General features: G+C 39.8%; 1 protein-coding gene across 1 annotated transcript in view; it reads left to right on the plus strand.

Annotated features, from left to right (window-relative positions):
* IFT88 (intraflagellar transport 88) overlaps positions 1–14,038 on the plus strand; it is a 151,388-nt gene that overhangs the window by 76,530 nt on the left and 60,820 nt on the right. The window contains exons 14-16 of the mRNA XM_089685780.1: positions 2,512–2,598; positions 4,892–4,991; positions 12,512–12,598. Coding sequence (XP_089541906.1) covers positions 2,512–2,598; positions 4,892–4,991; positions 12,512–12,598 — 274 coding nt within the window. The remainder of the gene's footprint in view (positions 1–2,511; positions 2,599–4,891; positions 4,992–12,511; positions 12,599–14,038) is intronic.

The raw sequence follows: 14,038 nt of genomic DNA on the forward strand, positions 1-14,038 counted from the left end.
CCTTGCCAACAAAGTTGTGTAAAGCGTATGTAAACCCTAGCAATATTATTATTATTTTTTCCCTCTTGGTCTGTTCAGTACATTTGAAAGTGTTTCCTATATCTCTTCTAACATTTAGGCTGACTTGTGCACCCTGCAGTCCTATCAGTAACCACAGTACACCTCCCATCAGGTTTCAGAGATTTGGCGAGGGGGTTGTTCTGTAATCCTAATACTATTCCTTATCCTTGGGTGGCAATCCTCTGTTTCATCGATACAGTACATTGAAGTGAACATTGACAGATAGTTCAAGTAGCAGCAATGGAATTTTGTAGGTGCTATAGTTCCAACCAGACAAGTTAAAGTGATTCTATAGACTTATTTTTTTAAAGAAAAAATAACAAACATGTCTATACTTACCTGCTGTGTGCAGTGGTTTTGCACAGAGCAGCCCGGATCCTTCTATTCTTGGGTCCCCTGCTAGCGCTCTTGGCCTCTTCCTCCTGTCAGTTGCCCCCACAGCAAGCAGCTTGCTATGGGGACACCCGCCGCTCCGTGTGTCCATTCATACACAGAGCCGTGGCTCTGCCCCGCCCCCTCTCTTCTCATTGGCTCACTGGCTGTGATTGACAGTGGTGGGAGCCAGTGGCTCCCGCTTCTGTCTCAGCCAATGAAAAGAGGGAGTTCCGGGAGAGCTTAGACTCCAGTGCACATCGCTGGATCCAGAGGGGGCTTAGGTAAGTATTGGAGGGAGCTGCGGGGGATGCTACACACACAAGGTTCTTTAGCTGCATGCATAGAATGCATGAAGGTAAATATAAAAAACCTTGAGCCTTTACAACCACTTTAACAGTTAAAATATCAGAAAGTTTTAATACAGTAATGTAACAGACCCCAGACACCCACGACTGGGTATCTCCGTCAAGAAGCTGCTTCTCAGGCTCTGGAACACAAGACCAGTGACTCTGGCTACTGTTACCCCAAGATCCTGACGACACCAGATTTGAAGTAAGCCAGAAGGTAGACTAGTTTATTTTAACACAGATACAAGATATATACACTCAAGGGGACAATTCCCCCTCCCTGCATGATGAAACAGGCGGGAAAATCTACATTTAGTAACAAGAGACACACCAACAGACAGTCCCATCAGCAGGAAGGGCTGCTGGAGACACCCCCCACCAAGCCAATACACATAAACACATACATCCCATAATAGTTGGCTCCCAAGCCAGACACACAATACAACAATGGGATGCAACCACATAACATCAAACAACAACCCCCGACCCCAATATTAGGACAGATCACCCTGTACCCCTAACAGGCACAGGGTGAATTACACATAAGAGGGATATGGGGAGCTGAGACATGGGTCTCCCCACCTCTCGAAAGTGAGCTGGGTTCCATGGGCCCCCCACCCAAAGTGACTCCCGTCACAAGTATTTTAAAACAATACCAAATGTACAAAGGTATTTATGGTGATGTGCTATATACACAGTATACTGATGTTGGAGAAATCCTGTACACACAATCTGGCTTCTTCTGGAAGTATACATGTGTCAAGGATACTAATGAGAATATAAAGATATTCATGTAAGATATAACAAAAGGAATCACCAGAAAATACTAATGCCGTCAAGAAACATCACACCCGCTGAACCATACATTAACCTCACAGGCTGTAGGATCACGATGCAAGAGGCATCACCATGGTAGAAAAAGGAGAAATCCACAGTGGGGAGCGAACCCAGAAACCGCGCAAGATTGGATGTAAAGAATTTCTCCAACATCAGTATACTGTGTATCGCGCATCACTATAATTACCTTTGCACATTTTTTATTGTTTTTAAATACTTGCTGTAATAAAACTTTGATATTTTAATTGTTAATTTGTTTGGTTAGAACTATAGCACCTAAAAAAAAAACCCCATTCCTACCACTTGTACTATCTTTCTATGCAACATTTGGAATGTGGTGCAATCATTGCAAACCTTCCAAAGTGACATTTTGATGAGAGTTGAGGGTTGTCACCCTGGGATAGGAAGTGAGGAAATATCTCCCTAAAGACACATACAACATTAGAAACCTGAAATGGTTCTAACTCTTCTACGCTGTATCTAAAAAGGAAAATTAAAGGTTTTGGCAACAAGATTGTCTGCTCCATAACAACATGGGCAGCTTTCTGTGTCTCTGAATTTCTCATTGCAGTGGACTACGAAATGTAAAATAAACAACTGGGTGCCTCTTGTTTTAGTTTTGACCTTTTTCTGTTTGTTGTTTCAAATAGTGCAGTTTACAAGCTGGTTCTCTTTTATGAAAGTAAGCTGATTCTGTTCTGTGCCTCTTCTGAGAAGCAGCTTCAGATGCGTAGAGTGTCTGACAGAGACGCAGTAATGTGAAGAATGCAAGATGGCATGCAAGACGTACCTTGCTGTAGGCGTACAGCTTTATACATGCCTTCATTTTCAAAGTAATTATTATTTACCTTAAAGTCACAGGGACCTTTTTTTCTTTTCTTTTTTCTTCTAGGAAAGCATTGGCTGAAAAATACATAATGACTGCAGCCAAACTGATTGCTCCAGTTATTGAACACTCTTTTGATGTTGGCAATGACTGGTAAGATGTTTTTAAACATTGTAAAATAAGCCCAGTGAAACATGTTCTGTGTTTTTTAGTATAATAAAGGAAGTATGTAGGGCCTGTGAAGATCATGGTATACCTTGTACTAGTTAGTCACAATCAACTTGACTTGTTATTTAATGTTGGAAGCATTAGAGAACTAGACCGGTTGAATGTGACTAAGTACAGGCGTACCTCGGTTTACGAATTTAATTGCAAAAAATTTGTAAACCGAAACGCGGTTTCCCATAGGAATGCATTGAAAACCAATGAGGTCAGAAAAAAGTAAAAAAAAAAGTCTTTTATCTGTTCAAAACTCTTTAGAAAGTGCACTTTAAAGGCATAAATACTGTACAGGGACATGATTAAAAATTAATTCGTAAATGTATTGGAAACCAATTAATCTGTTCCGGAGGTCAGAAAAAAGTAAAAAGTTATCTGTTCAGAACTCTTCATTGACTGCACTTTAAAGGCATAAAGGGACGTGATTAAAAAAAAATTTGTAAATGCATTGAAAACCAATTAATCCGTTTCGGAGGTCAGAAAAAAAGTGAAAAAAAAGTTTTTATCTGTTTAAAACTCTTTATAAAGTTCACTTTAAAGACAGTACTGTACAGGGACATGATTAAAAAAAAATTGTAAATGCATTGAAAACCAAATAATCTGTTCGTATTGCAAAAAAAAATTTGTAAACTGAACCATCGTTTTCAACGGATTTTCATTCATAAACTGAAAATTACATTAACCGTGGCGTTCGTAAACCGAGGTACACCTGTACTTCTAGAAATAGTGGTTTTAGCCCCCTTGCACACGGACGTCATCATTTCCTGGTGTTTACTCAGGAATTTGTGACTCCCGTGTGCAAGGGGCCAACCTGTGTAATGTTGAATATAGGTGAGTAAAGGTGTGTAGGCATATAGATGAGTAAAATTCTTCTGCATTGCCAGTATTGTGGCCCCTTGCAAACGGGCATCACAAGTTCCTAAGTAAACATCAGTAAATTATGATGTCCGTGTGCAAAGGGCCTTAACGAGTAAACACGCCAGTAAATTACTGCACTAATTTTGTTTTACCACTCTGTACTCAACGCCGTATTACTGGTCTTTACTCAGCTGTGTGCAATGTCCCATAGACAACAATGCATCTCATTTCAGATCAGTTAAAAAAAACTCAGCATTTTTTACTCCTGTGTGCAATAGGCTTTAAACTTTACTGATTTATTAAAATCGGGAATTAAAAAAAATTGTGTTAACATATATACTGTATATATTCTAATAAAAAATGACTACTGTATATTACTGTTTTACACCTCTTTTGAACCAGCAGGTGGAATTATAGGCTTCTTTTCACATATGTATCTCTATTCACAGCCTACTGAACTGTGAACCAAAAATATAATATTATGCAGTTTACCAATCATTCAGTGTGGTGGCTGCATTAGTTTTCTTTTTTTTAGGCTTGTTTCCCTCTGTTTTCACCTGGTGATCTGCACAGTAATACACCTGGCCTGTAGTAAAGTCACAGTCACCTTTGGACAGCAGCAACCATCAGTCTGGGGGGAGGGGATTGTTGGATTTGTTAGCAAATTTAGATACACTAACACAATGAAATCAAACTCCAGCTCATAATTTATAATGAGTTACAGCAAACTGTTTTTTCTTTTGGGATAAAGGTTTTCCATAAATAAATAAAAGCTGACCATTGTAAGCACACCTGTCAGTGGTAAATGGATTATATCATCCCTGTTATTGATACAATCTGCAAGAGAGCTTGTTCTTTTGAAAAACAGACTTGCTGGCAGGATCACCAGCTGAAAAAATTGAAATAAAGCCGAAAAAGGAAAACTAATGCAGCCAACACATCTAGGAATTGGTAAACTGCAATATAATAAAATGTTTTCTTTTGGGTTTAATACCACTTTTATAATGGCTGGACAGAAATACAAATTTCTAGGTAGTTAAAACAGCTCAAATATATATTTTTGTCTGTGTATTTAGCTGTAAGCCCAGTGTTCAGCTTTGGAAAAAAAAACATGTACTGAGAAAAATACAGGGATTTACCATTGCTGCCCTCCTTCCGATAGTGCTGCTTGTCTGACTAGCATTTTGATAAATGGCTTCAATACCTTTTGTGTCACTTACTGCAGATTGGGGAAACCTGGATCAGAAATGTAAAATTTGACATCAGCATGATAGCCTGGAAACTGTCTTTTTTTTATATAACAGTCTCCATATTTGCAGTGTGTGTAATGACACATACCTATTTATATTTGTTTTACTTATTTTTGCAGGTGTGTTGAAGCTGTGAAGACTTCGCAGTATGTGGAACTGGCAAATGATCTGGAAATTAATAAAGCTATAACATATCTGAGACAGAAGAACTTTACCCAGGTATACATCGTTCTTTCTTTGACTTCTATCTGAATGCTTTGTTACTTTCCAAATGATCACTTTCATGGTTTTGGTAGTGCATGGTACCAAGGCCGAGCCAAGGCACAGGCAGAAGAGGCACCTTCCTTGGGAACTGAGCTGGAGGAGCTTTTCCTTCCGCTGTATCACTCACCTTCTAACAATGCAGCCCCCCCCCGACTCTCTCTCTCCACAGCTGCTGTTACATGACCGCTAAATAAAACTAAAAAATAGGGTCACAGATGCTTTAGTTAGAATTAATGATTTTGTGTCATATTGTGATTTCTGTTAGTTGACTTTATATATACATATGAACTGTCTTACCTTTTAAACAATTTGTTACTTTGTTTAGCTGACCTTGCTATCCAATGTTCGATGTTAGACACCATAGTCAGATGTGTAACCTCACTGCAGTAAAGCAATACAGCTTAGTCGCTGACCTGACTGCTCCTCTCAATGAAAGAGCATCAGCAGACTGATATGGTCACTACCCTGTTCACTCCTTTCCCTTTGGGCTTGTGCTGATGGGCTTTGGTGAATGGGCAAAAGAAGCTTGCCTTTGACATCAGTTTGAGAAGCTAATGAGATCATTCAGAATTCATTAGTCGTTGTAAACACTTATATATACCCAAAGAAGTGATACCTGTTTTATCTACCACAATTTTTTCCCTACATCCATTCAAAGTGCAGAATTTACACAGGATCTATCTCTGAAAAACAGGGAATGGAGAGCTGAAGTTACATCAGTGCGGAGAGCTCTGAGAGTTGATTAGACACACCCCCTTTACATAGCACACTGGAACAGAACTGAGGCCTTCAATCACAGGCTGTGTCCTTGCCCTCACCATTTTTCTCTTGTTGTCAGGAAAACGCACCAGAAGTGACTCATGCTGACAGCAGAGGAATGAGGCTGACACTTAGTGCTCTGGATTGAGACATGTACACACTATAGAGGGATATGTTTTGTTCATATTTCATGTCTGGGTTTGCAACCACTTTAATAGGTGTATTTGACCTACGGATGACCTGCTTCAAGCTGCTTTTCTAATGCCTTAAACTTGTATGGGGGGGAAAAAAGCACTTCTGGGCTGAACAAAAACAACACAGACCCTAAGATTGACAACATGGTGCAATGCAGTGGAACCTGATTGGCTAACATTGCTGATCCTCTCTCAATTTGATTACTACTGTTTGGGGCACAAAGCTAATATAAATATATATTCTGGTTCTTATACTAATTGTACTGGAAACATAAGCTGAATTATTCTTTAATGAACATACAGTGGGGAAAATAATGATTTGATCTCCTGCAGATTTTGTAAGTTTGCCCACTTACAAAGAAATGAAGGGTCTATAATTTTTATCATAGGTGTATTATAAATGATAGAGACAGAATATCAACCAAAAATCCAGAAAAAAACACGATAAAATGTTATAAATTTAGTTGCAGTTCAGTGAGTAAAATAAATATTTGATCCCCAAGCAAAACATGACTTAGTACTTGGTGGAGAAACCCTTGTTGGCAAGCACAGAGGTAAGCCAGACAAATAGGGAAAAAGCAAGGGGAGGAAGTGCAGATGGACTTTGGAGGCACAGAATCCATAAACACATATTAGTAAAATCACTTGTGCTTTATTTTGAGTTTTTAAGTCATGAAAAAACCTCTTTCAGTTTAAAAAGTCATTGTACAATACCTGCGGGGTAAAAAATACACTTAAGTTTAGGGCACAAAACAAAACAAAAAATAAATTATCTATTTTTTGGTAAATTATAAAAGACAAGGTTGCCCCGAGTAAATAGATATCCAACATGTCCAACCTTAAATTTTCGTGCGCTCGTGAAATGGTGACAAACTTTAGTACCCTATATTTTCTATAGGTGACACATTTAAAGCCCCTTATAGGTCATCAGTTTAGCATTACGGAGGAGGTCTGGTCCTAGAATTATAGCTCTCTCTCTGGCGTGCACGGTATACATAACCCGTCGCTGTAGCTGGTTGTACGGGATTGGTCGGCGTGCTGTGTATGGCGGAATTCTCAGCCTGCCAACCACAAGATGTCTGGGTCTGCGGAGAACACTGACCTCAGCAGCACACCCTTTACTGATCTGCATTGTTGGCAGTGGTCCTGCTGGATTTTACACCGCTCAACACCTGTTAAAGCACCACTCACAAGCAGTGGTGGATATATATGAGAAACTGCCAGTCCCTTTTGGCTTGGTCCGTTTTGGCGTAGCTCCAGATCACCCTGAAGTGAAGGAGCACTTTGCTTGCAGAACCGTGACTTTGGAATCCTACACTTAACTGGGAGGAGGAGGATCTGTTGCTGCATCCATAAAGGAGGAATCCACTTTTCTGTGACCGGATCAGCTTTATTTTCTTCTGGATTGAGGATCCATGAACTTTGGATATATACTGCATTTATATGTCTTCTTTCTGGTGAGTGCGTTTTTCAGCCACTTCCTCACGGATCACCAACATTGAACTCCCACTTGTCACTTGACACGTTTTCATGAACTGGACTTGCAGTGGACTCATATCTGTTTTATAAATACTACCCTTAGCGCTGCACTACTTTTTATGGTGTACATAATGTGTTTTGCAATCAGCGTTTTCATGCATAGGTGCCCTGGCGTGTGCTTTTATGTTTTTATGTGCTTATATGTGGGGTAATGGAGCCTCAAAATATTTTTTGGAGGGGGGATTATGTGCTTGGGTGTAACTTTAATTTTTTACAGTAAAAAAAAATTTTTTTTGCTTAACTTTTTTTTTTTCTTCATCACATAAAGGACAAAATGCCCCCGATGTGATGATTTTTGGTGACAGGCTCTCTTTTTTTGAGACATTCAAGGTCTAAATGACCCTGCATGTCTCCCCTGTTTTCCAGTGGATGTAATGCAATGCACATCACACTGCATTACATTCTTTCTTTGCCTTGATGGCCAGGAAATCTGTCAATGGGAACCCAGAAGTGGACAAGAAGAGGAGAGCGGATGTGACCCCTCTCCTCCATCCCTTCTACATGCTGACACCCGCTGAACTGGTCTCAGGCCCGCAGATGGGCAAGCAAAGCCAGGGAGACATAGCGGGAAAGACGGAGGTACGCGAGGAGACTGGCACTGTGGGCTGTGTGGAATCAATCGGCAGCAACGTGGCTGCCTGAATGCTTCCACCTGACAGGTGAGCCCTGCTGCTTGCCCACAGCAGGGCTAAAGGTTTACAAAAACTACCTGCCCAGCACCCGGAACTACATGTACTGGGTGTAGGGCGATACAAATGGAATATCCCTGAGGAAAGTATCCTTGCTACACTTGCTGTGGAACCTAAGAGGTTAACCCTCCACGGTGTGTAAAAAGACTGGTTGATTTTGCTTTTCTCTAATCCTCTTCTTTTTATACCGGCCCCAATCTGCTTAAGATAGCAGGACCAACCCCAAAAAATTCTTCAAATATATTAATAGTGAAGAGGTCCAGTCCGAGCATGTAGGCCCAATACAAAATAATCTAGCGTGGGTGACTGGGGGCAAAGAGAAGGCACATTTATTAAATACCTTCTTCAGCTCTGTGTATACAAAGGAGCATGGGGGAGCTCTTGTCCATAATGGGCATGGTCATTGACAAAGCTCCAGATGATCCACATTGGCACACAATTGATATGATCTAAAAATATTGAGACAGAATAAAGGTGAACAAAGCACCTGGACTGGATGGCATACACCCATGGGTCTTTAAAGAATTGAGCTCTGTCATTTCAAAGCCATTGTTTCTAATTTTTAGGGACTCTTTAACGACTGGCATAGTACCACTGGATTGGCGTAAGCCCAATGTGGTGCCAATAATTAAAAACGGGTCAAAATCTTTACCAAGTAATTATAGACCTGTTAGTTTAACTTCTATAGTTGGGAAGATACTGGAGAGTTTATTAAAAGACCACATAGATGAGTTCTTGCTGGAAAAACATATTTTAAACAACAGACAGCATGGATTCATGAAAGACAATTGTCAATCTGATTTCTGTTTATGAGGAGGTGAGCAAAACCTTGGACAGATGGCTGGTGGTGGACGTGGTATACTTGGATTTTGCAAAAGCATTTGACACAGTTCCCCACACATGGCTAATGTGTAAGGTAAAGTCTACTGGCTTGGAAAAAAACGTATGTAAATGGTTAGAAAACTCGCTAAAAGATCATATTCAGAGAGTAGTGATTAATGATTCATACTCTGAATGGTCTAGGGTTGTCAGTGGTGTACCCCACGGTTCAGTGTTGGGATCCTTACTTTTTTTCTATTTCAATGGTTTTTATTAATTTTTAAACAGTATAAAAGAGAGGCAATAAAACACGCCCACGCAGGGGCTATCAATTGCACAGATAAAAAAAATGCAAAATAAAAAAAAAAAAAAAGGAAAAACAGTGCTCTAATACCAACAGGGCAAAAGGTACGCCCACACAGAGGCTATCAATGGCACATAAATTACAAAACATTACTGTAACTGACTATAACAACTAAATGCAGCAGGCCAGTCACACCAAAACAGAGAAAGAATGAAAAAAGAAGAAAGAGGGTTTCTAAAGCGAGCAAAATCCTCTCTTGTATTAAAAGAGGTATAGACTCCAGAGAAAGAGAGATATCATATTACCCCTGTACAAATCACCTGTACAAAGTCCTCATCTGGAATATGCAGTTCAGTTTTGGGCACCAATTCACAAAAAGAACATTGGGGAACTTGAGAAAGTACAGAGAAGCGCAACCAAACTGATAAGAGGCATGGAGGAGCTCAGCTATGAGGAAAGATTAGAGGAACTGAATTTATTCTCTCTTGAGAAGAGGAGATTAAGGGGGGATATGATCAACATGTATAAATACATCAGTGGTTCATATAGTGAACTCGGTGTAGAGCTATTCACCCTGTGGTCATCCCAGAGAACAAGGGGGCACTCTTTACGTCGGGAGGAAAAGAAATTTAATCTCCAAACACGGAAAGGTTTCTTCACAGTGAGAGCTGAGAAAATGTGGAATAGACTCCCTCAAGAGTTGGTTCTGGCCAGCTCAGTGGATTGCTTTAAAAAAGGCCTGGATTCTTTCTTAGGTACACAGAATATAACTGGATACTAACATTTATAGGTAAAGTTGATCCAGGAAATATCCGATTTGCCTCTTGGGGGATCAGGAAGGAATTTTTTTCCCTTCAGGAGCAAATTGGACCATGCTTTGCTGGGGTTTTTTTTGCCTTCCTCTGGATCAACTGTGGGTAAAGGATTAAAGCTTTTGTTTATGGTTGAACTGATTGGACATTTGTCTTTTTTCAGCCAGACTAACTATGTAACAATCTATCATCCTATTGTACAGAGCAGCAGTGGCAAGTCTGCACATGCTCTGTGTTGTGTGTATTGCTAGGGGGAACATTTTCTCTATGATTGCAGCTATTCAGGTCACTTGACTTTGACATCACACATTAGTGTATACAGATCCTAAATGACAACCCAGTCCCTCTCTCCTCCTCCATGTCCAGTAACCTAAAAACACACAGCGAGAGGGATGTCACATCTTGATTGATGGAGGCAGTGACTCCCATAAAAGCATGTGGAGGGGGCATGTGATCAGCACAGAACCAATCAGCCCAATCAATCAATCTGTCCAGACAGAGGGTCATGGGTCATGAAGCATGAAGGTGCTGTATTCTCCTTTTTTCAAAATAGGAATTTCCTCACCTAAAGGTAGTCATATTAAACAACTTAGTTGTCTGTATGGGTTGCATTCTGATTACCACTGTAGGGGTTGCATTCTTACCCCTGACCAACAATGTAAGAAGCATTCTTTTCACTGACCACAAATGTAAGGGGCAGTCTTCCTACTGACCTTTGATGAATTGTTTTAGGCAATGGTTTCTGAAAGATCTGAAAATTATTTTAGGGGTTCATCTGGGATTAAAATGCTGACCTAGAACAATGTTATCTGAGAGTCTTGGTTTTCCTGTGCTATATTTTCCTTGGTATAAAATAAGAAAGCCATCACGTAAAGTGATGTACCCGACTACAGAAGGCATACTAACCTAGAAATTCAAAGCTTACTCTATCTTCCCTCTCCCTGAAGCCCCCCTTTGATCTATTAAAAAAAAAAAAGTACTTTTTTTTCCCCCAATCTTCATGCTACTCCAGTGATGTCCTTCCTCTTCTTCCTCGGTACTGGCAGTGAGGTTTCCTTTCTTTAGGACTAAGCGGCACCCAGGTAATGATGTGCGAGTGCTATTTCAGGAGTACTGTGAGCCCATGATAGATGATAGTACACTCCCATTGGAAGTTTAATTGACAGCCTGAATTCACAAGCACTGGATGATGCTGGGTGTCGTTCAGCCCAAAAGACGAGCAGTGCTGAATGTCAGAGAGGAAAGCCTGCAGAAGGACAGTGCCAAATATAAGGTAAATATGTCAGCAAAAGCTGCTTTTTTATTTTTAAAGGTGTAAGGCACATTATTAAAAAAAACAAAACTAGAGTTCGACTTCAAGCCGAGAAATCTCACCGATTTAGTCCCCTAAAGAAAAAAGTAGCAATCAAGCAATGCAACCTGACAGCTCTTTTCAAAAACTGAAATACCAGTTTTTTTAACAGACCCTTAAACAGTGTATGTAGTATATAATTCAGATATTATTATAGTTTGTTATTCTCATTTGTTTTCTTCCTTCTGTAATAATGTTATTTTTCTTCTCTGATTGCTTTACCCTGTCAGTACGATGTGGTATGTACTGCCTTTGACCACTAGAACATAGTATGTAGACTAGATGCAAGGGTGATTGCAAAGGCTACTATACACATAGTCATTGTGGCAGCCAGCCTGACTCATGCAAAGGAAAATTTACCTCGATCTTTAGAGTGGGGTAGTCCTCACAATATTCAGAAAAGATAAGAACTTCTACGTTTTTAGGGCTCCTGGGACACTGAAGATGATGAGAGGTATATGCAGGCACCTATGAGTGCATGCATTGCAATTGTGCTGCAACAAGAGTTAGTATTCTGAAACAAATGCACACTTTAACAGATTTAATCCTTACACAGATTTGTCCAAAGTTGATAGATCTAAACAAATGCTTGGATTTTGAGTGGAACAGAACAATATATACATATATATGAGGAGAGCTTACATGCACACATGTATCTAGTGCACTGTTGGATTGCCATCACTTCTCTTCAGTAGCTGAACCGGCCAGGACAGGGAGGCCAATCTTTCCCTAAAGCCTGATTGTAGACAGGTTGAGAGGTAACCTAAGACCAAGTCAAGCAAATATATGTATAATTAGGTCCACAGAAAATGTAATACCCTGCTGTGTTCAGTGTTTAATTTGCAAGTCAAACAGGAGATTTAAACATGGAGAATTATAGATTCGGCTGGGGCATGACGTTTTGATCTCCTGCTTTTTACAGTTCATTTTGTGGCCTGTAGTGAGAACTTGCTTGATGAGTATTCTATATGTTGTACAATGATTAAATATGTCATCGTTCATATCCAGGCTGTGGAAACCTTAAAAATGTTTGAGAAAAAAGACAGCAGAGTGAAGAGCGCAGCAGCAACCAATCTCTCCTTTCTGTACTTCTTGGTAAGTGAGATGCTAGTATCTACACTGAAAACATTTTTTTACAAATCCAGTTTTTATTAAAGAATAATGATGGTAGGTTACATAAACACAAGGTACAGTATAAACAGATGAGAAAGAGGTAAAAATAAACAACAAAAAAAGTAAGAAAAAAAGTCAATAAGCACGGGGGGGACTCTTAACTATAGAGTTGGTAAGAGGCTAGGATGATCTCTCCACTCTTGGGTCTGTTTAGGTAGGTTGTCTGACCCAATGTTGTAGTGTTGTAGTAGTTAGATAATACTCATATGATTGGTGTACCTAGGGTGTACACTGTATATTTGATTGAACCTTCTATATCCATCAGTTAATTTTTTTGCTGTCTTGGTCTGGTTTGATGGATTTCATTGTCCGTGGGGACAGGAAAAAAGACAACATTTCACCAAAGTGAAAGCAATTCTCTAGGGCCTCAATCACACAAGTGTATTTATGCGTACACCATTGTGAAGGGCTTTCTTTGCCCGTACAGGATGCACAGGTGTTCCGCTCGTCTGCAAACAGGCAGTCCCAGTAATCTCTATTGGGACGCAGCGGCTGCATAGACATAGCCACTGGTCCCAATTTGACAGCCATGGAGGTGTGTGTCTGTAGATGCACACTGTCTAAGTAATTGTCCCAGCTGCAACCTAAACTTTACAGAGGGTCTAAAAGTTTTGCCATGCCTTATACACCGCTAATCAAGCACTTTACTAACCATTTAAAGCTATTTTATCAACTTAAACTCTGTTCACTTCTGCACATTTTCCAGTGATATAATGCATGTTTTTTTGTGTTCTTGCGGTTTTTTTGTTGTTTTTTTTTTTTAATGGGCTAACACAGAGGCTATCATAGGAGATCGAAAATATATAGACTATTTAGACTATCCAACAATGCAGTTAAAAGTGTTAACTTGCATTACAGTGGCCCATAGACCTAAAGTTCACCTAACCCCTGAAACGAAAATGTAACATATTACAGATTACCGATCCTTAGATCCTTTTTTTCTTCTATCTCTCTGTGTGTAGGAGCAGTGAAAGAACTAATGTAGCCATGACACATATGGACTGGTAAACTGTAATATATTATATTTTTGTTCCTGTGTTTAGATATACTGTAAACAATACTGCATGATAAGGCACACTGAAATACATTATCATACACTTTTATGTGATAAAGGATTAACAGTTTTTCTCTGATTTTATGACAAACTTAAACAGAAACACAGAAAAAATGTTTTTCATGTTATCTGTTCTTAAAGGATAAGTTCACCTTTTGAAACATGTTACATGTTTCACCCGTTTATGGGGTGGAACATGTAATATACTCCAGCAGCTGCAGTCTGTTCCCCCGTGACAGCAGGTGGGGGATCTTCTCCCCACACCCGCTATCACGGTTTGAAAATAACTCGGCAGTGTTGGGCTCCAC

The sequence above is a fragment of the Staurois parvus genome, unplaced genomic scaffold (genome assembly GCF_062004578.1).
Source record: "Staurois parvus isolate SC_StPar_1 unplaced genomic scaffold, SC_StPar_1.0 ptg000387l, whole genome shotgun sequence".
Lineage (NCBI taxonomy): Eukaryota > Metazoa > Chordata > Amphibia > Anura > Ranidae > Staurois > Staurois parvus.